Genomic DNA, 27,291 nt, shown 5'->3' on the forward strand with positions numbered 1-27,291 from the left:
TACAAAAAAATACCATGGTTCCACCAACACTGGCGAACGAATAAAGTATTGTTAATAGACAATTTATTGCATTATGATCAAATACCAAACAATTTCTAGATATTTTTATGTCTTATTGATAGTCTGCATTTTGGGAAAGTTTTCCTCCAGTCATTTTCAAAATTAGAACTTTATCCTTCATGAATTCTTTAGTAACGTTTTAACATTTTTGTTTTTTGCTTTTGGGTCACCCCAAATATATTTCTCAAGCGTTTATTTCGTTGTAAACCCAAAATTTCAAACGGAGTGTGTTTGCTGAACAAAATATGTCTACTATTTGATTGAAAAATTAGAAAACGTCAAATAAGAACAAGAAAGTTGGAAAAATTCTGAAGAAGACGTTCCCATCTGAATCTAAAAAAGTGTCGAAAAACCAAATAATTTATATAATATGAATTTCAAAACTGGTATTCGGAATGTTCTAATAAACTTCAATTTCTATTATTTCCATGGATAATAAAATTGAAGTGAGGCGACGAACCTGTTGTAATCGCTGAAAACTCGTGTATTTTTTCATGTAAAACCAAACTGGAAAATAAAACATTGATTTTTCATCTATGAAACTTCATAAGCAGCTCAGATCTCTCAAATTGCTTATCATTAACAAAAATCTTGTTTCAAACAGATTTTAGTGAAATAAATAGTTATGAATAAGATGATGTTTGTACCGCGTGTCTAATTGACAGTTTGGTTACTACGCTTATAATATTACGGAATCGTTCGCTTCATTTCCCTACACTAGTAAGAAAGTTTAAAAATCTAGACATTCTGATGAGCAAGGAAGAAGAGTTATATTGTTTAATAACTTCATCATTCACAAGATATTAGTGTTATAGTCTATTTCAGAAAGGTATACAGCAATAAAATGGTGAATTCCGCCCAGTTTGGCTCAATTTCGATGTCGGCCATAGGTGTAGGTATTGAAATATTGTGTAGGGATTACTTAGGTAGTAGATTATAAAGTTTTGCGTGTAACAGGTATCTCCTATTAGTGCCTCTGCCTAATTCCAACCCTATATCAGATTCGGCTTAACCATGCGCCGTAAGGGCACTGGTGCCCAACCCAAAATTTTTAGACCTTTATAAGTATATATAATTATATAAGTATAAGTATATTTGTTTAGTTTAACGCATCAGTATTTGCTGTTAAACCGTAAATACGAAAGAAACCGAAAAGATGTTCCAATAATTCTCCACTATCACTGAATGAAAAACTTATTATTTTAAATGTACACGATTGCATAAAATACTATTACTCTAAATTTACTGCACAAGAAACTGTCGACCGATGTTCCCGAAAGACTGGAGTTGGAAAGTCAACCGTTTTTAAATTATTACGGGGGAGAAAGGTAGCAGGCCAAGTGGAACCTTCCAAGAAAAGTCCAGGCAGACCAGTAAAAATCCTTGATGAAGACACCAAAAGTGTAATTCAAAGAAAAGTTCCCTCTTTTTATTTTAAAAAAGAAATACCCACCCTAGAATAAGATTTTAATGGAGCTTGGCCAGGATGACAGTATTCCGCTGATAACTAAAAAACTTTTATGGACCGCTTTGAGAAATGTGGATTTTGCCTGGGAAAAGCATAACCGTAAAGCACTTTTACTGGAAAGCGATGAAATTGTTTGCTGGCGACGAAAATAATTAAGAAGTATGAAGCAGTACAGAGCAGAGCAGAAGAAAATCTTTTATCTTCATGAGACGTGGATTAATGATGGTTATACAGTATCAAAAATGTAGCAAGACAAAAATATAACCAGTGCTCGCCAAGCTTTCACGGAAGGCCTGTCAACGGGTATTAAGGTGCCTTCAGGTAAAGGGAAAAGACTAATAATCGTCCATATTGGAAGCGAAGAGGGACTTTTAAAAGAAGGTTTGCTAACCTTTCAGTCGTGCCATACGGGAGATTACCACGAGGACATGGATTCAGATGTTTTGAAGACTATTTTGGTGAAATGATAAAATATCTTCCGGCTGATTCAGTAGTAGTTATGGATAACGCAAGTTAATCTTGGAGAAAACAAGAAATTATTGACTGGTTAACCACCAAAAGTATCGAATTTGAAGATAATTTTATAAAAAAAGAACTATTTGCTATAGCAAATTTACATACACATCGTTTTATGAAATACGCCGTGTAAGGTATAGCAGAAAAACATATTGTAACTGTACTGCGCGTACCGCCATATCATTGCGAATGAAATCCTATAGAACATATATGGGCGCAAGTGGAAGGATTTGTAACAAGACACAACAAGACATTCAAAATGAAAGACGTTAAGGTACTGTTTGATCAAGCCATCAAGGAGGTGACACCAGAAAACTGGCGAAAAGCAGTCCAGCATGTCATTAAGGAAGAGGAGAAAATGTGGGATCTTGACGAAGAATGACGAAGAATATTATGATTTTTTATAATTTCATCTCTGTATAATGTATTTTTTGTATAATAATAATGAAAAAAAGTGCACCTAATCCTATGTACATAATACATAATTTTTATTCTGTTAAAATAAAATTCTTTCCTTTTTACGAGTATCCTACCGGCACGCCTTTGCACAATATTTTCAGTGTTTGTGAATGGATCACAATAGGGTAAACCCATATATTGACCCTAACCCGGGTGGTACTACTTGATAACAGAATTTTACAATGAAAGCAATGCCAAACTATGAAAGTGGCTTGAATATTCGTTGGGTGACTCTCTAGTCCCTTTGCATACCTAATATTACTCTATACCTTTCTGAAATAAACTATAGGAAGTCCGAGGATGAAGATTTCACCTCAAAATCAAAAGCTGTAAATGATTTATACAAATGTGTTCTAGATTATGATCAGTCATTATGAAATGTCCCTTTATTTATTTATTTCTTATCTTGAGGTTTGAACCATTCGCACCAAAAAAATTGAATCGCAATGGTTCTTCAAGAAAAAAATGGCCTCTATTTAATAATAATAATATAACCCACTGGAAAAGAACTGTCATTATATGAATCTATGATACTGTGGCGAGAGCGGTTACAAAGAGGCAGTACATACGCAATAAACATCAAAAGTATTGTATAAAGTTTTATATATTTTCAGAATCTGAGGTATTAGTGCTAAAATTCATCAGATGAATACGCGGTGCTAAATGTATAACCAAATGTATAATTTTAGATGTTATTAAATCCACTATAATGGCAAATCGAAACGACAAGAGATGTATTCTGTTTCTCAAATGGGGAAACAGGATGTTATTTATATTAATTTAAGTATATTATTTTTTTACTACTGTGCGTAAACTTCATTCTCTTGAGACACTTTCGAGTGGGTAAGGTTTGTGCACTAGTGCGTGAAGAAACATACTTTAAACGGTAGTGCGTAAAGAAAATCATTATTAAGGTGTCCGTAGCGTAGTGCTAAGAGTACGAGGCTAGTTGAGAAAATATTGTATGCAATTCGTGTGTAAAGGCGTTTTTTCGACAATGTAACAATATTCGTATTCGTGAAAAAAAAACAACTTTGCACACTTGTTACAGAAATAACTATTATTAGGAATTAATAAAAGCGTTATAGTTTCTTCTTAAGAAAAATTAAACTTTTGTACTAGTGTAGAGAAGCATCGTTATGGACATACGGAATTCAGTTCTGTGGGAAATAGCAGCAATGCCAACACAAAGAAATATAGAGATTTCAGAAAAAACATGAAATGGGTCTGATCCTAATCAATTTTGAACAGTGTACTCCAGAAAAGAGAAAAATTGTATTTTTAAACTAGGTTTCTTGACTGAAAATTTCGGCTCTTTTTAGTATATCTGTATACAATTGAATCTAGTTCATTTGTATTAAATGTTAATAGCATATTGATTTTGGTTACATGCGGCAAGTTGAAGTGAAATATTCGAAAAATCACATTTCACCAGTTACTAAGATCTTCCACAAATTTGAAGAACTTGGTACAATAAAAAACATATGCAGAATTGACCGCACAGTTTTTGTAGACGAACAAAAAATTTGTACATTGCCTTATTTTCGTAAGATCCACATTTAATATCGGTTTCATTGACCTAAAACCATGCTGACGAACAATGGGGAGGTTTCAAAACAGAAAAATGTGAAAAGCTCATATGCAGCGTCCTCAAAAAGTAAATGTTGTATGGGCGGATATCATTCAAAATGGAATATTTTTTGGTTCATATTTTTTGCTTCATTTCTGTTTGAAAATCGTATAAGTGAGTCGTTGTAAGAATTTTTCTGATAATGGAAAAATGGAGATCGAGATTTCATTAACTAAATGTGTGTGAAAGGTAATTCGCTTACGCAAATGGAAGAGTTGCTAGACATTGTGTACCGAGACTCTGCACCATCAAGTACGACCGTACTTTTGGACAGCTGAATTCAAATATGGCAATGTCAGCGTAACCGCCAACGAGCGTTAGAGTCCACCACAAATTGCAATAACCTCACTTATAACCAAACAAGCAAACGAACATTTCCCAGAATTTACTGACATGATTTGAGCAAAATGGGTCAACTTTTTTGAAACTTTAGATGAAACTTGGATCAACTATTACAAAAATAGTCAAGATAGTAGATTGTAAAGGGCGAACCGGCTCCGAAACATACGAAGATCTTTTCATCGGCCGAAAAAGTGGTATCCACCGTTTTTGGAATTGTCATGGGATACTGTGTAAATCGACTATCTTTCAAAAGGTAAAACAATAACAGGAGAATATCGCCAATCCTTTCTTGCCAATTTAAAGGAAGAATCTACAAAAAGCGATCGCATTTGATAAAAAAAAATGGTTTTACATCAAGATAACGCACCTTCTCACACTTCGGTTATTATCATAGCTAAAAGTGCATTGGGTTGACCACTCTCCTTATTTACCCAAACTGGTCCCTAGTGTCTTTTTCCTAACCTTAAATATCCACTTGCAGGAGATAAATGTTCATCAGATCAAGACGTTATCATAGACATGAACGTCTAATGAATGCATTGCTAGCCACTACAGTACTGTACTCATTTTTCAATAGTATGAGTCCCCATTTTTCAAAGTGAATTATCTTTTTTTGTTATCTAATTGATTTAAATATTGTTAAGCATTCTGGGAAAAAAAATTAAAATTGTACTTACAAGTCGAATACTAAGTAATGGAAATTTTCTTCTTGGATACTGTCATGTAATCTCACTGGAATATAAAAAATATATATAAATTTTATGACAAAAATTTAAGTAGGCATGCAAAAAAGAGCATCTGCAAATTTTGCAAAAAGCTGAAGGCTAGATAAAAGTGTATTTTATAAAACGATTATACTTAAATGCCAATACAATATAAGAAATACAGAAATAGCATAAAAAATTGTGCATAAGACAACATAATTATAGTAAAGCCTTTTTTCAAATACTATTCTAAATGAAGTGAAATGGATGGTAATCAGCTGTATCTCCGATGGTGTTCATTTTGCAGCATGTGTTTTGTAATAGATATTAAAGAATTTCTGTAATCTTTCAATTTGTATATCTTTCTTGGATAAATTTTCTCATTAAAAATATGCTGAAAAAAATATGGTAAACCAGTAAGAGATAAAAAAATAGTTTGTAATATATCATGAATATTTTATAAATACTCACGGCACTCAAGCCAAATTGAGAAATGAAAACTAATGTTTACTTCTCGTATAAAATTCGGTAAACATATAACAAACCGTCAGCCCACGTGGACTCCACTGTTTACCAATGAAAACATCGAATCGTAAACATAAATGCATCTCTATTGGCCAAGGCCGTATGCACACAATTTTTTAGAAATATTCCTGCTAGAAATTTCACGATAAGCATTGGCGTGGCTTGGTGAGATTGATTTAATTCATAAATAGAAATATGACGTTCTGCAAAACAATGGGCGAATGAAGACAATGAATTTGCACAGTATACTGAGAATATACAGCAAGTTATTTTTAATATATTTGAATGTTTACAAAAGGAAAATATTCAGCAATATGATAATGCAATCATAATAAGAAAAGAATTGATGAATTAAATGGGTAAATAAATTTCCCACTTATCGAGTAGTTACGAAGGGGGTTGATGTGGATCATTCACAGAACCGAAAAACATGTACAGAAAAACTGATATACAATTATACCAGTTTAGAAACATAGCGTCAAGTTTTGTCGGCAGGTGGTTTTAAACACAAAAAACTGAATAAACGGAGGGCAATAACCGTATCGTCAAGGATCGTTCGATGGCGACAATATTATTTCTATTTTCTAATTTCTAATAGATACATAAATTATCTATATGAAACATTAAATTTCGGAGGGGTTGACAATATTAAAAATTGGCGTTTGAATAAGCCATGTTCTAAATGGAAACGCGTTATAATAGTACACGCTAGAAGCAAAGAAGCTTAAGTGCCTAATGCTTTATTAATAGTTATGACAGCAGAATTATTTGAAAAGTGGTTTAATGAACAGCTTTTATCTAACATATAGACAACGCATACTACCACTCGCGGCAACTCCTTAAGATACCAAATAATAGTAGTAACTAACTTAAACTTTGGCATTTATGTCTGAAAAAAATATTCCTATTCCTGTTAGTGATCGTAAGAAACGCCCAAACAAAGAATTGCTTACTGTTATTAAAGGTATAAAGTTAGAAAAAATTTATTATATTGAAGCTGTGCGACCTCCTGGACGACCACCTATAAGGTGGAATGAAAGCTGGTCCTCAGCATCCCAACTACTCCTGGCAAACCCTTGATGAAAATACAGGGCCTGGTCCTAACGTAAGAAGAAGAAGAAGAAGCTGTGCAAAGAACGGGGTCATACTCTTCTCAGACTACCTCCGTACTATTGCATACTTAACCCTATAGAGTTAATGTGGGCAAACGTAAAATCAGAATTACGAAAATGTAATCCAGAACTAAGTGAAGAGGTTGTAGAACTCGTAAAAAAAGTTCTAGCAGCAAACCGCCAAGAGCTTTGAAAAAATGTGTTGAACAAATGTTGTCAAAAAAAGATTATGACCCAGTTTAGACGATTCTGACTATAATAATTATTTATAAAGATAATTTGGAATTGAAAGTTTTTTTTTCTTTTTGTTTATTTGCAAATAATTTATTTTACTTTATGTTTTTTGCTTTGACATTTCGTTTTCCAGAAAAAAAACGAATGGGAAACAAAAGGGCTCAGTTCACGTCTAACAGGGTAGTTTAAACCAAAAGCCCTTACAGGCAGGTACATTTTACTAGTCTATTTACGTTTTATAATTTAATATTCAGTTGTAGCAGATTAACGATGTATAATGATTTTTTTCCAAGTAGGACTACAAATAAGTGCATCTGTATAAATAACGGCGTATAGTGATTTCCATTGAATTTAAGGGTCTAACCATAGCTGTGTTACGTAATAGCTGGTATCACCAATTCTCTTTTAGCTTATTTTTTCAATCCCTTCGCTTATCGAGGCAAAGATTTTGGAGAATAAAAGTACATTGCGAAAATATACTAGCAAAGGATCAAGGAGGATTTTTTCCTTCCTACATTTTACTCGACTGGCAGATTTGTCATTTTAGTGGAATTTTTGCGATTCTCCAATACTGTTTATACTTAAAAACATGATATAATAATTAAACGAATGTATGTTATCTACGTTAAATATCAAATACAACTTCAAAGCCGTTTTGCAATATGAGTTCGCTGAGGGCTGGTATATTTCAATATACGAGTTATCCTAAGTGAAATGAGAAAAATTTGTAACAAAACATAATTCAATATCAAAATGCTACAGCTTTCATATTTACGGTGTGCTAGTGTGATCGGCTGCTTACAAACTCCGTATGGTATAAAGAAATTTTCATTCGATATATTTGGATTTCGTGCTTGTAAAAGAATATTTTAAAGACACGTATAAGTCTTGCAACAACTTATGTACCTAGATCCACATATGTTCTAATTCATTGTTTGATACTTCTATCAATCCCTATATTTTTCATAAGTCTCAAGTAAAAAAATATTTTATCTATTCTTTGCTACATGGAAGAACCACAGAGAGAACCTAACAAGGGCTCTTCATTGATACTGTCATAAACAAATTGATTACTAAGGCAGTTTTCTAAGTATATTAATTAATATACTCGATGGCTTAATGGCCTTATAACAAACTTCATTCATAATAGTTTCAATTTATTAGATGTTCATTACTCACTTTTTTCTGTAACATTTTTTCAGCCTCTACAAGATGTTGAGTACAAATCAGTCTTAATTTTTTTATGAAATTTGAGTGAATAGATATATGAACTTGGAATTTTGTAAATTCCATGAAACCGCCAAGGCATCTTAAAGGGTACATTTTACATGATCATAAATAATGTGTTGCGTATTTTGCATTTTTATAGTGTAACAGCAATGTTGAAATAATACTGGAGACCAGGCAACTGCTGGGAATTCTAAAATTTCTATCGTATATTATATTTCATAACGAGTTTTCCACATTGTTTGAAAATGGAATGTGGGCAAAAAGTACAGCGAATTTATTTGGTTCATAACTTCATCACTCATACATATTAGAACTAGTTAGTAGAAGATCCGACCTAAATCAACATTCACCGGGCTGATAAAAGAATGAAACATATTTTATAATAAATTCAGTATATTAGAAAATAGATTCAAAATAGGTTGACAAAAAAAATCATGGACAGACTAGTTTTGATTATAAAAAAAAACTAATTTATAATTTAATGTTGCAACATCGAGATAATGAGGAAATGTTATAGTGACAAAGTATCAAACGTATAATTTGTGGATCCCTTGGGTTGACGTATTATTTACCTAGACGAAATACTGTATTGTCAGATATGAACAGGTATATCGATACTTTCGATTGTTTTGTTGCGAAAACGTTGATATAAGATGTAGATCCTAATAGAGGATTGTAAATTTTGGAGATTGAAATTTTAACGCGAGTGAAAATGTTTGACAGAGTTATCCGAGGTAAGTATATCGTGTAACTTCATTGTTACACGAACCCGGGAAACAAAGGTTTACATTTAGATGACTTTGTAAAACCAACAGGATCTATCAGAGATCACTCTCTTTGAAAATCTATAACATTGTCGAAATGGAAGAAAATGATAAAATAATCTAATGAATTAGGTGAATTCGAAGGTCACAATTATACTTCTGATAATTCAGATATTGACTTGAGAATATTTATTGTAATTTATTTTTTATTAATACAATTTTTGTTGTTACGCTGTTCTCTAATAAAATTTATAAACGGAAGACAAGGTTTTCTAACTCTCTTGTTATATTCAAATTTAAATTTTCGGCTGCCTTCGTTTTTCTTTTATTTTTTTAATGAAGAGTGAAAGATTGCAAAGAAAGTAAATAATATTTTATATTTCACAGTACGAAGAATATGTGTTTCCGGCTTTGTAAATGATTGGCAAGTGGCAATACTCCTGTGCCTGGAATAACTAAAAGTCTAGAAGTATTGTAACTTTTCAAATTACTCGTGTGGACAGTAATTTATGAGAATTGTTATGTTGGCTATGAAGAATCACAATCCTCGACATTAGGCAGTTTCATTATTTCAGTATTAGTATCAAATATGTTTTAACAAGAACAGAGGAACCTCATTATCATCAGTACATTACCCCTAATACACACTTAATCATCCTATCTTCAAAGTGTAAACATCAACGCTTATTCTTATATGAGTACAAAGATGTACAATACAGTACCAACAACATTAAAAAGTATATTTCGCAAGCCAATACATATACACATCAACTAAAAAATTTCGTAGTTGGCATAATAAACTGTTAGATTGAAAAAAATTGTGAAAAATCATTAGATATCAAATTTTTATACGTATTTATGTTTATATATATATATATATATATATATATATATATATATATATATATATATATATATATGTATAAGCTATTTCTTATTGGGAACGTGGCAAGTAAACACCAAAGTGGACTAACTTTAATATATATATTTTCGAATAATCATGTATTTATCGTTTATCGCCTGGGACTGAAATTATGGTCAAATACATTTTAAGAAATATGTATAAATTTATAACAATAATAAAATTTTACTAACAATAATTAATTAAAATTTCCGGCGATTTTTTATAGTATTAATGCTTTTATGAATTTTTAAACTCATAGAAATTCAAAATTCAATATTCAAATTGACGTTGATAGAAATATTGATTCTGGTTAATTTTGAATTGGTTAGATTATGAATGACGTTGAATTCATAATTAAATAATTCAATCTGTTTTCTTATTAATGCAATGATCATGTTGGGCAATTTATATTGTTTCTCAAAATAAACGTTTTTTTCAGTTTTTTTTCAGTTATCAAAACTTTTGCAGATTTATAATTCATCTTGTGTCCTTCATTATAGACATGAGTCGCTAATGAACTTCTATCAGGATATAATCTGCTATCACTCTTGTGGGAAGTTACCCGACTGATCAGTGACCTTTTCTACTGACCAATTTATATATATGGTAAAGGTGTATTAATATATGGAATAGAAATGTTAATTACGTTTAAAAATGATGATTCAATGTTCGTGTCAATGTCAAATGAATTATACAAAATTCGTTTCAAAAGATATGTAACTCATAGTTTTAACAAAAAGTTTGTGAAGTATTTTAATATTTTCTTTATGAGAAATTAGATCAGAAATTTTGAGGACTCTATTTTTCATCTGTTTGATCGAATCAATTTTAGTGTTACGTGGGTGATATGAATGATAATTGATATATCTTCCACTAACTTATTGGTTTCCTATACCAGTTAATTAAAATTTTATTATCTTCGTTTCTTATAAATTTAGTATCAAAAAAAGGTAACGAATTTTCAGTATTTTTCTCCTTTTCTATAGTAAATTGTATATAGGAATCAAAACTATTGAAGTAATATAATAAATTATCAATTTCATTATATGGAAGGGATAAAATTACAGGTATATCATCGATATACTTTATAATGAAGAATAATTTGAAGGGTAAATCAGATATTACAAAGTCCAAGATAAAATCCATTACATAATCTGCTAATATAGGGGATTTTGAAGACCCCATTGGTTTTCCAAAAATTTGTGCGTAATTTTTATTATTATAAGAGAAATATGTATTGTTAAAAATAAATGTTATTAATTCTAATTGAGTTTCTTTATTAAGTTTACAATTTTTGCTTATATCGCTACATTTATGTTGTAGAGCTGTAAGGCATATATTTAAGTGTAAATTACAAAATTATTAAGTTCTTTGTATGATGTATAATTGTAGATAAGTTCTTTGGATAAATCTAAATACTGTGACCTCACCTTTGTCAGATGGTATGACTATTAAATTTGGATTTTCTTTTAAAAAATTTTTGGTTTTATGCAATAGATCTTCAAAAGCAGATGATTGCTTTGATTCATGAATGTGGTTAGTTAAAATGTTGGTTGCTTTCGCTATAACGACATTTTTTTCTTGTTCATTTTGTATGAAAGATATATAATCAATATTGGTTACATAGTTTTAATTGAAATATATTAAGTAATTATAGATTCAATACTGAATTTAGGCCCTAACGATAGAAACTGTAGAATATATATGTAAAATATATTTTTAATCCAATTATCTTGGGTTTTAAGAACTGAATTGATTTTTTTGTTAATAAGATTGTTAAGTTTATTCTTTTTTTTTGTTTTTAATTTTAAGAAATAATTTATTATAAATAACGTATTGTCGGCTCTAAGAATTTCCAAAAGTGAATTCATTTGGTTTTTAAATTGTAAGATATCATTTTAAAGTTGTTTTTTGATTACAATTTCATCATTTAAAAGCTTATGTACCAACCTGCTATAGATGTAATAATTATTGTTGGTCTCTTATTATTGGCGTATGAGTATTTTTTCAATATGCTTGATATTATTCTGTAGAAATGTTCTTTTTTCTTCTTTTGTCTACATTGTAGTAGGAAGCATGTTTTGTTATATTCTTTCGCCAATTTCATTTGATTTCGGACCATGATTTTAATAAAAGATGTAATAATATGTAATAATATAATAATAATAGTAATAAAAGATGTCTTTTATCTTTTATTTTGGAAAAGATATATCTGCTTGTTAAAATTGTTTAATTTGCAATCTTGAATTTGTTATTGTGATTGAAAAGTTTGGTGAGCCTAGAAGTAATTTCTTTGATAAATGGTAAAGATGTATGAATTATATGAGATTGAGCCGGTAGGAAAGGAAAGAATTTTATGTTAACAGAATAAAAATAAGGCATTATGTGAATAGTATCAGGTACACTTATTTTTTATTGAAAATTATACAAAAAATACATTATACAGAAATTATATTATAAAAAATCACAATATTCTTCGTCATATGAGGAACTCTCATCTCTTGATGTTATAATTAACGGGTCGACGGTCCGATTGATCAAGTAGTCAAAATCCCACATTCTCTCCTCTTCTTTAATGACATGCTGGACTGCTTTTCGTCAGTTCTTTGGTGTCACCTCCGTAATGGCTTGATCAAACAGTAACTTAACGTCTTTCATTTTGAATGTCATGTTGTGTCTTGCTACAAATCCTTTCAATTGCGCCCATATACGTTTTATAGGATTTAGTTCGCAATGATATGGCGGTGTGCGCAGCACAGTTACAATATGTTTTTCTGCCATATCTTCCACGGCGTATTTCATAAAACGATGTTTGTGTAAATTTGCTATAGCTAATAGTTCTTTTTTTATCAAATTCTCTTCAAATTAAATACTTTTGATGGTTAACCAATCAATAATTTCTTGTTTTCTCCAGGATGAAGTCTTCTCTATGTGTCGAGAATGATAATTTGCGTTATCCATAACTACTACTGCATCAGCCGGAAGATATTTTAACATTTCATCAAAATAGTCTTCAAAAACATCCGAATGATAAGTGGTTCATAAAATTTTTTCAGTTATCAACGGAATACTGTCATCCTGGCCAAGCTCCATTAAAATCTTATCTGGGGTGGGTATTTCTTTTTAAAAATTAAAAAAGTGAACTTTGCGTCGAATTACAATTTTGGTGTCTTCATCAAGGATTTTTACGGGTCAGCCTAGACTTTTCTTGGGAGGTTCCACTTGGCCTGCTATCTTTCTCCCCCGCAATAATTTGAAAACGGTGTACTTCCAACTCAAGTCATTGTCGAATCTGAAATAGGGTTGAAATTAGGCAGAGGCACTAATAGAAAGTTAAACGGTAACTGTTAAACGCGAAACGTAACTGTACAATCTACTACCTAAATAATCCCTACACAATATTTCAAGACCTACACCTATGACCGACACCGAAATTGAGCCGAGCTGAACGGAATTCCCCATTTTATTGGTCTATACCTTTCTGAAATAGACTTTAGTTGCTCCAATTGTTCGCAAATATTTTAATCAACGGGACTGAAAGCAGAGGATCTTGAAGACAATGAAATAGGACCTTCACGTCTTACCCACCTGTTACAATAATCATTATTTAGTTGTTGTGTCAATGCCCCTTCATGTTGGAAATACGTCCCTCGTATAACATCGGTGGTGTTGTCAAGCAAATTCGGCTAAATATTTTGTAGAAAGTTCAATTAGACGTATCCGTTTGAAGGAACATCAAAAACAAACACACACAAAAAAAAGTCCTACTAATTAGTCAGTTACGACACACGTTAACCGAAAACGACATTCTCGAATAGTATGGGGATTTTCTTCTGTCTACACATATGAATTACGGGAATCATTTATTCCGTTTCTTGTAAATTGGGCTTCATCTGTAATTAGGGTCTTGTACAGCGTTGATCGATGATTGTTAATTTATCTACAACATTCCAAACTATGGATTTCATCTCTAGGATGTTGTCCTTGAATCATTTGAATATGATATGGTTACAGATGATCTTTTCGTAAAATTACTTACTCTTGATTGACTAACATTAAGTTTTCAACTTACTTGTCTAGTGCTTATTGTAAGGTATCGTAGTAACAGCGTCAATAATATCATCATCTATGTTACTTAGATACACATAGTAGAAATATGTATTCTTGTACACATAAATAACGGTTGATAATGTCAATGAGTATAAAATATCGGGAAACGTAAAACGGTCAACAGCAATCTTGATTTTAAAACTTTTTAGAGAGTTGATGCAATGTATTATTATCTAATATAAAATTTTAATTATTTACAATCAACACACATACATGAGGTTTGACTTTTTAATCAATTTAATTTATTATTAATGGAAAATAACGCCCCATTGTGATTTTTGTCAAAAATTAAAAATTGAAAAACAATTGATTCTGCCCTTATAGATACGATGCATATTTTTTAAGTAAGTACCGTTTTGCGATTCCGCCGCCGCAACCCCAAGGTCGGCGTTCCGCACATGTGTGCTGGTTACCTACATCTCGTGTCTACGCACTGACGCCATTACAGTCTGATTCTTCATCGTGTACGTTGTTTACTGAGTGTTTAAGATGCCTCCGACAATCTTGAGTCCCGCCGATTGTGAAGTACGGGCTGTTATACGATTTCTTAGTGCTAAAGACGTAAAACCGATTTGTATTCATCGTGAGATCTGTGAAGTTTACGGACAAAACATTATGAGTGATGGAATGGTAAGGAAATGGGCGAGAGCCTTAGAGATGACCGCACAAATGTGCATGATGAAGAACGGAGTGGGTGTCTTTCCGTCGTTAATGAAGATTTGGTGCAGAAAGTGGACGAAAAGGTGAGAGAAAACAGACGCTTTACAATTTCATCATTATGTGACTACTTACCTCAATATTCTCGTAATGTTTTATATCGCATTGTGACCGAAAACTTGAAATACCGGAAATTGTGTTCACGTTGGGTTTCAAAATTTGCACAAAACCCAACGTTTATGCAGTACATTGACTTTCCTTCAGAGGTACCACAATGAAGGTGAAGATTTTTTAGACCAAATTGTTACTGGTGACGAAACATGGGTGGCCTAAGTCACACCAGAATCGGCCTCGCTATGAGACAATCAATGCAGCGTCTTATTGTGAGACATTGAACAATCTGCGTCGTGCAATCCAGAACAAAAGACGTGGCATGTTGAATAAGGGTATCGTTTTGCTGCATGTGGCTAATCGGGCCAAAGATCTCAACAAATCTTTTCAATGAGAAACTCTAGATCATCCTCCCTACAGCCCTGATCTGGCGCCTAGCGACTACTATTTATTCCTGAACTTGAAGAAACACCTGGACGGTCAACGTTTTCAAGACAATAACGAAGTCAAGACAGTTGTGACACAGTGGTTAACAAGTCAGGCGGCAGAATTTTATGAGGAAGGTATTCAAAAACTGGTGTCACGATATGACAAGGGCCTCAATATTCACGGAAATTATGTGGAAAAGTAGATTAAGGTACAAGATTACTTGTAAAAATAAAATTATTGCGATATCTTTGCACCTTTTGTTTTAATTACAAACCGGTATTTAAAAAATATGCCTCGTAATATAAATATGTAGTTGAATTTATACATGCATATTAGATTATATGATGAGTACTCATTTCAGTTGAAATACTTGAAATTCATGAAATTTGTTCAAATTAATACCTTATTACGTGATACGTCATTATGGTTGGTTTTCTCATATGTCGGTTTCGTTGGTGATTTATCTAATTAGAAAATCACTTATTGCATGTAAAAAAAATATTATACACCTGGCAATATTCAATAAGAATCCCTAAATTAATTTGTCCAACGCCGGTCTTTGAATTTCTAGGTTTAGCTAATACCCGTCGCTTGATCATGAAAAACACTATAGTGAATTAAAAAATATGGTCAATTGTGAGAGAAATTATTATTATTATTTATACCACAAAATTAGTGCGGCGGAGTAATTTATAATCATTATTGGATACTAATGATCCCACTTTCACAGATATATATACAGTGCTTTTCAGATAAAAGTATCCACCTTTAATAACTTTTGTAATACTGGTATTTAGAAAAAATCCAAAAACACGTCAATTTATGTTGGAAGGGGCAAGCATTATGGCTTATTTAAACTTACTGGAAAAGCCACCCCCTCACCCCTAGCAGCATCCCCTTTATTTTTTTAAATTACTTTTCATATTTTTCATGTAAAATTTGGATACTCCTCTTTGAGCTGATTTCAAAAATGTATAATACTTGTAGGTTAAAGTGGTTAGTTTATGAGATAAACAATTTTTCTTTTAACAGCACAAATTTTACTTATTATTTACTTTCACCTTATTTGCCTGTACTAAAATGGGTTGTACAACAGTTCAAACTCTTTAATCTTTTTAACTGTGCTATTTATTATGAAGTTACGATAAGTGTTCAAAATGAGTACCATTCACTTCCATACAATGGTATAATCTATTTTGAAATGCCTCTCTGACATTGCTTAATACGGCTGGATTTAATTGTCGACATTCATTTTCTATCCTCTCTCGTAAATCATCCAGAGATTCTGGTTGGGTAGCATAAACTTTTGTTTTTAAATACCCCCATAAAAAGAAGTCTAGGGGTGTTAAATCCGTTGACCTAGGTGGCCACTCCATCATCTGCCCCCTTCTAACTATCCAACGAGCGGGGAATGTTTCGTTTAAAAATTGTCGGACAGGCATAGCATAGTGTGGGGGAGCTCCGTCTTGTTGAAATACCAGTAAATCTTCGGAAAGGTTATCATCATTTTCTATTATTGTTGTAATACGTGGGTCAACCCCTTCCCTGAGTAACTCAAGATATGATTCACCATTTAAATTTCCGTTGATGAAGAAAGGTCCGACAATGTGGTCACCTAGGATACCACACCAAACGTTTAACTTTTGGGGATGTTGTGTATGGAATTCACGCATAATATGTGGATCACTTTCAGCCCAATATCTACAATTATGCCTACTTACTAAGCCATTTAATGACCATGAGCATTCATCAGAAAAGCAAATATTGTTTAACAATTGTGGATTGTTATTGATAATTTGCGTCATTGATTCGCAAAACTCTAGACGACGATCAAAATCATCTTCATTCAACTCGTGCACCAACTTAACTTTGTATGGGTGGTACTTGAATTTATGTAGAACTCGGAAAACTGTAGAAGATGAAACACCGATCGCTCTACTTATTGTTGACAACGATTGGGGTTGTTGAGCCTCTAAGCTGACTTGCCCTAAAATTGCCACTTGGATTGCTTCGTTATTTACGAGTCCCTCTCGCTTATGCACTTTATTGCAAACAGACCCTGTTGTGGTAAATTTCTCCATCAGTTGAATTACATACTTATGAGTTGCATGTCTTCCGTCATGTAATTCGTTAAATATTCTAGCAGCAGCTCTTGCACAATTATTACATATTTTGGTAGTATAAACCTACAATTTCAATTCTTTCTTGCAAAGAGTAAACCATTTCAGAGAAACAAAATAAATAATGTATCAAATTACACTATCAATAGTGACTACAAATTCTAGTTGACAATGTCAAACTTTAATAAAAAGTAGAGTTTTTTGTTGTTTGGATTTTTTAACTAGAATAAATAGCACAGTTAAAAAGATTAAAGAGTTTGAACTGTTGTACAACCCATTTTAGTACAGGCAAATAAGGTGAAAGTAAATAATAAGTAAAATTTGTGCTCTTAAAAGAAAAATTGTTTATCTCATAAACTAACCACTTTAAACTACAAGTATTATACATTTTTGAAATCAGCTCAAAGAGGAGTATCCAAATTTTACATAAAAAATATGAAAAGTAATTTAAAAAAATAAAGGGGATGCTGCTAGGGGTGAGGGGGTGGCTTTTCCAGTAAGTTTAAATAAGCCATAATGCTTGCCCCTTCCAACATAAATTGACGTGTTTTTGGATTTTTTCTAAATACCAGTATTATAAAAGTTATTAAAGGTGGATACTTTTATCTGAAAAGCACTGTATATACAATATGCGATACTAGAAAATCATTTGTTTTAATCCACTTTTGATGTGTCCGAACACCGAAAAATTAACAAACCTAAGTGGTTTTGTTCCAATTTTAATCAATTTGATTCAATTATGACTGTTACAACGACGGTGTAAATATTCTAAAAAAATAGTTGGCGACCATCGTGTCTGAATACTCTTTAAATCTAATGAATGCTTTCCATGTCACATGTATTAAACGTTTTAAGAAATATATTCATCTGAAAAGAATGAGAGCTAGACATTCCTACGACTTTTTGTAGATAAATATGAAATCCGTTAAATACAGAATAGGAAGTCTTTTAGTGATTAAGTTATGGTTTTGGGAGCACTTAGGTTCCGAATAAGACTACTACTTTTGAAAACTGTCACCTATTTGAAGTATAATGATTTAAACAGAGATTAACCTCAGATTGTAGCCAAAACAGCACGACTGAACGAAATGCTTCCATAAAATGTTATGTATTTATTGTTATTAAATACTGAAACTAATAAAAATTACAGGCCATTATTTCCGCATTTAGAGCTAATACTTTTATTTAACTACAATTCAAATGCCACTACAATATTCTTCTGATCCAGAGATACATGAATTCACTAGAATTTTTTTGCATGTATGTACGTATTATTAGACGTAAAATGAGATTTAAAAGTTTTCACTATTCCCTTTTTTTTGGGTGTCATGTTCTCAGCGATAATTGGAAATCATATTAGCTATTTTGATTTAATCAATAGAATTCTCGTCTGCAACTGGGTCCTCTTCTATCTAAACTAACTACAAAGATAGTTTCCACTACCAAATCGATTTTTATACAAACTAGTATATATATAAGAAGCACTAAGCACTATTTTTAATAACTATCCCAAACTTGGAAACAAATATTTTTCATAGATAAATTTACTTCCAAAATTAGTCTATTCGGCATTATTTGATTTTATTGTAAATAGATGATAATTCGAAATATTTACACAGGCAACAGTCGAAAAATTCGGAATTATGGAATTGGAATAATTATTATAATTATTATATATTATTAAAGGAAATTATTAACAAAAATTTTAGGTAAAAATATTCGTGGACCTACTACGCCCTAAGAAAGAATCTTTCATTAACTAATTATTAATCATGTAAACAAAAGTGTAGTGACTAAAATAGTTGAAAATTTGCGAAACTGCAAAAAACCTGTAACACTGATAAGATGACCTTAGAATGGTACCAAATACAGTTTAATATCCCTCGTTATATGTATCTATATATGTGCTTAAATTGAAAATACTCTCAACAGTTTTTGTGACATTCAAAAAAGAATATTACAAAAAGGGTTTGGATTAACAAATATTTTTTGGACTTTATCCGTTCAAAAGTGGTTTGCTGAGTTAAAACAAGGAGAAATTAGAATCGAATTCGATGCACATAGTGAACGCCCCAAAGGAATTGTCACCGATGAAAATATGAGAAAATTCCACAAAATAATTTCAGATAACCAAATTCACGTGAATTTGGCTGTGCGAAAGCTCTGTTCAAAGTGAGTGCTGCGCGAGCTCACAATCGACCAAATACAACGGATTGATGACTCTGAAACATGACTCTATCATTTTTCACCAATCAACAGTCAGCCCAATGGACTTCGCGTGATGATCTTACTTCAAAGAGGAAAAAGTCGTTTGGCAACATTATGACATCAATATTTTTGGATGCGTATGGTATATTACACGTTTTTAAATCATTTGAAGGATGAAATTGCGAAAAAACGGGTTGTATTTGAAGAAAAATATAGTACTGTTTCATCGACACAATTCACCGTGTTTACAATTGCATGGAATTGAGATTTAAATTGCTTCCGAATACCCTATTCTCTATTTGAGATTATCACCGAAACTGAAACTTATTTTGAGGGGAAAGAAAAACCTATAATCGTTATATCTCCATCGAAGGCAACTGTATATCTAAATAATATGTCTATAGTTGATGTAGACCTTTCACAGAGACTCTGTTTAGTAGTTCTACCAATACTAGTATAAATCTAAAACATATCTCTCAAACAAATTATTATCAGCTTTGTAGAGTGATCCATGGCAAGGTTACAAAAACATTTCCTCCATTTTTTCTTCACTACAAAATTTATTTTTTTTTATTTGTGGTTGTGAATACAGGAATATGTCGAAATTTGTATAGATTTAGAAAAATGATAAATGATTTATTTGAAGAAAATTTGAATCGTATTTTGAGTTTCTAATGAATAAGTTTGTATATAATGTAACTACTACTTAGTCAAAACCCATTGTATTACCTTTGGTGCCTCTTGGTATGAAGCAAACAACGTGTAAGAAATGATCTTGCACTTTTTTTCACAGTATGCAAGGCTCTTGTCATTATATAATCGCTTACACTAACCCAAAACTAACCTTTCCTCTTCTGCGTGGCAGCCAACCCTCCAACATTAATCTTTGAGTAAATAAATGTCAGCAACAAAAATCACGAGCCAACGAGAATATATTCATCACAAAAGACGAAAAAGTGCTTCAATTCAAAAATAACTAGGCTTCTCAATATCTTGTATGCAATAAAAATGGCAGATGCGATTATGAATTGCATTCTTTCAGTTAATATATTTTGTGTCTTGCATTGTATATTGTCGTTTGCCATTACAGCGCCTTATAATGGAATAACCTGCTTATATTTCAATCACTAGGCGGTGAAAGGTAAGTAGCTCAGTGGGTTCTCAGCATTAACGACTTGGGGTAGTTAAAAACCGTGATATCTGTAGATTTCAGTATATTTAGTATTTTGTTATTTAATAAAATATAAAAACCGTTGATTGCATAATCTTATTCACACTTTCAAAAACAAAACGAAAGGAAATTCACTTTTATTCAAAGATTTACATATTTTTACGCTTTTATAAAAGAATATTTCAACTATAATCAATTTGTTAAATAGTACACGGCTAGAATATCAAATGGTATTATGAATTATTTCTTTACTGACACTTGAGAAGGTATTATAAAAATAACATCCGTGGTTATGATAAAAGTGCGACGGGTTCTTGCAACAAAATTTTTGTTTTTAAAAAGGTGAGTGCAAGGTCTTAATAAAAAATTAGTCAAGAATATTGTGTATCTTTATCTTAATTTTTATTCTTTTTTATGCTTAGTCTTGCCTATAATTCAAGACACGATACACATACACCGGTATGGTGAATTGTCGGCACAAATTTGACACGCCTCGCGCATGTCGTCACATTGGAATCAGAATGTTTTCTTGGTTATTAAGATTAGGTCAAAGTTGTACGTATTTATTCGTTTTTTGTGATTTTTTTTGCGTTTAGCGGATATTATAGAGTTGACACAATTTTCTTGTATTGTATAAATATTGTACTTTCTATTATGAGATCATAAGGCCGTCAATACATGCAAAAACACTAGACGAAATGGGAGAGATGGGAAGTGGGAGCTCGTTCTGTTAATTATGGTATTCATTATCATGGTTCTTGTGTCGGCATTTCTCTTCAAAATGAGTAGCTATTGAATTTGCGATTTTCTGTTTCTCAATAACAATGTTACCATTAAATAATCAGTGCTGGAATTTTATTATGTTTTTTAATGCCTTCTATTTGTCGTAGATTTGTCCACACTTGTCCCGGAGGTATATTATAGGTAAGTGTGGAAACATAGTTATTCCAAAATGCTTTTTTATTCTGCTTTCCATTGGAGAGACTAGTGACACATTTACAGAATAAAAATCACTAGAAAAAAATATCGAGGTACCACCGCTAGCTCTTATGAAGTTGGGTCCCAATGTATTGGTAACCAATAAAGCTTTTGGATTCCCGTTTGTGATTTTCCTGAATACGTTCAAAACATCACAATTCCATTGTATAAGATTTTAGTAAGAAAATTGAAAAATGAGAGAACTGTCAGACATTCAGTCATCATCTATTGACGATTGTGAATCGATTTTTGAGAGATCTTTTGGCAAGGTCGGGATAAAAAGTATGCATGTCAGCAAGCAATAGTTTGATGCCTCTGAAAAATGATTGGGCTTCTGATAGTGGGTCTTTAGATATATGTTTTCTAGAAAAGCTATAAACTGCTCAAAAGGCTGTGTAAATGAAATAGAATATTTGTTCTACAAGGCGGATATTATTGCCCCGGTGTTTCCCGTAATTATATTTTCAACTGTCTCAACGGGGACTCAGTGTCAGTTAAATTTGGTAAGGGTCTTTTATTTGTAGGAATTACTGGTGGTTTTGGATGATCTGCAGTAAAGCAAGTAACTTTAATAACATCTGGGGTGCTGGATGTGTTAATTGCTGATTAGGGAGGTAATGTGTCTAATTTTTGGTTGATGATGGGATTGGATATTAGGGCTGATGAGGACTGATGTTTGCGTGTTTAATGCTGAGTGCTTGGAAGCTTAGTGCTTTGCTTGCATATAAAACATTCCATTTTATCAGTAGTCGAAAGAAAAATTTGATAATCATTGTTCTCGGAAGGAATTATTATTGAAGATAAAAAAAAAGTATTTTGGTAGTACTTTTTGATATTCACATATAATATATATGAGGATTCATTCGAAAAAACCGTGAAAATGATGTATTAGTATTTTGATCCACCCTGTAATTTTCTAGAATTTTCACTACTATTCGAATGCTTTGGACGCAACAACAAATCTCCATTTTATCAAAATTTTTCTAATATTGTACAGAGTATTGAACTTGTTACGATTTTTATGGAAAATTGGTTATAACTTTTCATATGCCCATTGAATATATCACAATCCTATATTAATATAATGGGAAAGTGAAGTTGATTGCAAATATGCAATAAAATATATAGGGTTTCATTTGAAAAACTGTAACTTTGATAAAGTACAGCAATCTGGAACAAACTGTAAGGTTGGAAATAATTTTAGAATGTTGATTATAATCCCTCAAATTTTCAAATTCATACCTCAAAAACAAACAATTCATAGAATTTCATCACCCTTTGTGTTAAACTGCAAGTATGCTTTATTTTATAGACACACTGTACAAGTTATATATTTTCAATTTGTACAGAGTTGTTCTATATTTGAACATAAAACACGAGTACGATTGTTAGGCAGTAACCGTGAAAAGTTTCCGTAAATAAAATCGATAATCCCAAGAAGAAAAATAGAGCACATGATAAGAATAAGTGAATCATGAGACGGAAAATCAATAATCACTTTAAAATATTTATAGAAACACATAAGTGTTCTTCTTATTCGAGAATATGCTTTTCGATAAATATTTTGAATTTCTCGGTGTGGCTTCCAATTGCAAATATTATTTCTGAATCTTATAAAATAAATAGATGGTTTGAATAATCAGAGAGTAGAATAACTGTCATAACGATTAATGACTGATACTCAGAGCTACAACACTTTTGGTGGTCGCGCCAGGCCACAAGATTTTGTCATATTTCAGAATCCTGATCAGAATTTCGGATTTATTTATACTACCATTCAAGTTTTTGGAGAAATTAATTTGTTATCGACCTTCCACTCCAATCGAAAATTCAGTAAAGCCTCGAAATTGATTCGATTTCTTCCTCTACCTACCTACACTCCAAATAAAAGTGAATTTTACTAAATTTGAGGTGATTTTATTCATTATATTCCCTGTTCTACAGCTGGTAGGTGGGGAGTTTGAACCACCAAGGATCCAATCAACAAACTACAAACTAAACCTCAGCATCTGGGAGCCCAGTTGAAAGCTGCCACCATCCCGGATTCCCGTAGATGAAGTCCCAGCCTTACCTTTAATATATAAATAGATCTGAGTTGTCTTTTTTTAATTTATAACTGTTTTTATTCGTTGTGCTCTTTTGGCTATGCAGTTAATGCGAATTTAGTATTTGTATAAATGTATTTGTTGCTAAAACTTTTTTCTTGTTCTTAGCAATAAATATTAATTTGTATAATCGTGTCCGGGGATAGTTTTATATTGTTTAATTTTTATTTTTTATTTAATTCAGAAGGTGTTTCCAGCTTTTCCGCTTTTTATATTAATTGTAACGTCGTTCGTTAAAAAGCTGGTGGCGTCCAATTTAATGTTGATTGTTCACCCCATCTGAGTACCAGCTATTTAAATACTTTAACTGAAGCCGAATATCACTTCCGGAGAAAGGGTTTCCTGCCGAGGATCTAAGGTTACAGCATATATTAATCTTATATTTGTTTATGTGACACACTCACCACATGAGTCATAGAGCTCAAACATCATTTCAACCAAACTAAATGAACTGCTTCTATTCTATTAAGCAAAAGACATTCTATAGTCAGCGGAGGACACTGTAATTATTTCTCCAAAATTTATGATAAATGGGTTGTCACCTGAACATCAAAATAGCGTTTTTTTGGCAACTCAAAATTGGTCGACTCAAGACTTCGAAGCTTGGCAAAAAGGTTTCATTAACATAGGAAAGCCAGAGAAAAGGCTTCGTTCAATTATGCAGTAGCGTTCAGTTGTTACCTGCTTGAACAATAATCATTCAAATTCCTTGGAGAATTGCTAGGCATTTGGTTGCAAATGAAGTATAAGTCTATCACCCAGACTTCAAGTCTACAGCACCTATACAAGCATACCAGGAGCTCGTCAAAAAGACAAGTCATCACTTTTTGTGAATAGAAATAGGCGCATTATACGCCGAACAAATGTATTGCACTCACAGTATTGCGTACTAAACAAAGCTACGAGCTTAGATAAAATAGCTAAGCACCTAGTATACATTTAGAAAGATGTCATAGTGTACTGTTGAACTCTTCTACAAGGCAATGAGGGGAAGCTCTAGCTACAGTGCCAAATTTTTTAAAAACAATATGTCAAAGCATTTTGAATGTTTTGAAAGTTTTTTACACATTAGTTAGAAATTCGAAGTAAAAAATTGGAAGATTAAAAGTGCTCGAGAAAAAACAAGTGTAAAAGAGTATTCTGAATAAAATGAGCAAGGATTTAAACATTAATGGGACTGATTGCAGATATTTCAAGAACAGGACTCAACTAATGACACATTTCGCTGCTTTTTGAATAAACCCGAATTAAATGCGCAACTCACAGAAATGGACGTTCTGCAAGTGTATTTATTCATCAACTTATTTCAAATTTTAAAGGGATTTAAAATAAAGTCCAAGAAGTGGATTAAATCAAATAATATTGAGTTAATAATTCAATAATTATAATTTTAATCATAATAATAGTTCGGAATATTTAACTTGTTGAACGGTATTGGATATTAAACAGTATGTTACTACTTTTCAAAAAAGAGAAAGCTAAGTCGAAAGACCATCTTCTAAAATATGTCTTTATCTAGGTAAAACCAGACCATTAAAGTTATTAAATAATCGCTGCAAACAAAGATCCCAGAAAGGGATAAAAAAGCTTGAACAGAATTAGTCATGAAATAGGTTTCAGTCCCATTCACGTTTTACAATCTATACAAATGCTTTACAATATGTTGACCTTAAATTGTTTACTCAAAATACTTTAGTTATGCAGGTGTTATAAAATAAATATAAAACACTTTACATAAATTTACATTTTCAAACAGCAAGCTTATCAAAAAAATAACATGTTTTTGGTAACAATGTCCTGTAGTTACAAAAAGAATGCAGATGAGTTTAAAAATTTCTGCTTCAGACCCAAATAATTTTATTCTACTCTGAATATGGTATCTGTTTCTGGTTTTCCAGTTCCTGTATTTAACCATATGTGATCATCATCATTTGAAAACTTACTTGTAGTGATTTAATTGAAAAATTTGGTTTATAAACAGAAAAATAATTCTAATGCCAGTTTCTTCATGCACACGATAAATTATCATCTATATCTGTTATGATTTTGTTATTATCAAGGATATAATAAGATCAAATTTGATCAGGATTGATCAAAAATCAACATTCTTACGTCTTTTAATACAAATCTGAATTATAAAACTTTGGAATGGACTCTTTTCGAAGCTAAACAAGCATGACAACAGTTTATACAATTTTCCATAGATTTGTTGTAAGTCTTCGGATGGATGGCAACTATATTAAGCAAAGTCATTGAGAGCTAAAAATCAGTCACAATCAGTCACTCGTGGGTATACGGTGTAAAAAAAATCGACTTACCATAGAAAGACTTTTTTGGTTCTTAATCTCTTTTAGAAGTAAAACTTGAAAGTTAGAAAACCGAAAAAGTCGCTGGGAGCCCGATTTCATGATACACCAATTCGAATGCAATTCGTGAATTTTAGCCACAGTATGAGAAGGTATATTGTCCTGTTGAAAAATCACTTTTTCTACATGCATAATTCTTCAGTCAATCTAGAGAATGTTTCAAAAAAAGGTGATCTCTTCTCTAGGATACAAAGAACAAAGAAAAATATTTGAGATTTGCTCGGTAACAAAATTTCATAATGCCATCCGTATTCAAGATAAAGGGCGCTGAAGAAAAAGCACATTTTTTACGATTTTGACTCAACTACTGGCAACATTGTATTGGAATTTTATAAGAGTATGTTTTGGAAGCTGATACATCCAATGAATTTGTTTTTATGTCTGACTCTCATAGATGGCGCTAGTTACACGGTTCGTATCAAGTAGTATTGAATATAACTTTTTCAATATTAGATTTCTTGAGCAAAATTTCAAGTGAACTTGAACATCATCTAATTTTACACGAAAAAGGTACTCTTGATAAAACTCGATACCGTGTACCGTTTCGGGATATTTTGTTTTGAAAATTATGATGAAATAACCGATGCTGATATGAACTAATGATAAATGTAATAATTACACAAAAAATTAAAAGATGAAAATTTGAAAAAAAGTTAAGAAAATAAAATAGAATTCAATTAGAGTGGGTGTTCTAAATGTCCTCTATTTTCACGAATAAACAAGTTTTTTCTAAAGAATCCATTAATCTTCTATGACGGCAATGATGACATTAAGGTGACCTTGAATTCTGTCTTTGAATTCTTGAGGTGAATCTACCTCTGCAGCAAATTACGACACCTTCTATCAAAAAACTAATTTTGAAACAGAAGAGAACTAAAATCAAAAACATGTAGAAACATAAACAAAATCAACCGGTCTAAGAAATTAAAGAAATTTATATGAATCGTAGAAATATTTCTATCAACGTCAATTTGAATATTGAATTTTGAATTCTATAAGTTTAAAAATTTATACAATGAATATATAAGGATTCGAAAGCTCGGAAAATATATTAAAGTTAGTCCACTTTGGTGTTTCCTTGCCACATT

At 31.8% G+C, this 27,291-nt stretch overlaps 1 protein-coding gene across 11 annotated transcripts in view; it reads right to left on the minus strand.

Moving 5' to 3' along the window:
* Positions 1-27,291, minus strand: part of LOC130901877 (calcium/calmodulin-dependent protein kinase type II alpha chain) — a 172,215-nt gene that overhangs the window by 122,833 nt on the left and 22,091 nt on the right. For all 11 annotated transcript variants that reach the window (XM_057813533.1, XM_057813530.1, XM_057813525.1 and 8 more), the window contains exon 4: positions 5,153-5,207. In XM_057813533.1, the coding sequence (XP_057669516.1) occupies positions 5,153-5,207 (55 nt within the window). The remainder of the gene's footprint in view (positions 1-5,152; positions 5,208-27,291) is intronic.

The sequence above is a fragment of the Diorhabda carinulata genome, chromosome X (assembly GCF_026250575.1).
Source record: "Diorhabda carinulata isolate Delta chromosome X, icDioCari1.1, whole genome shotgun sequence".
Lineage (NCBI taxonomy): Eukaryota > Metazoa > Arthropoda > Insecta > Coleoptera > Chrysomelidae > Diorhabda > Diorhabda carinulata.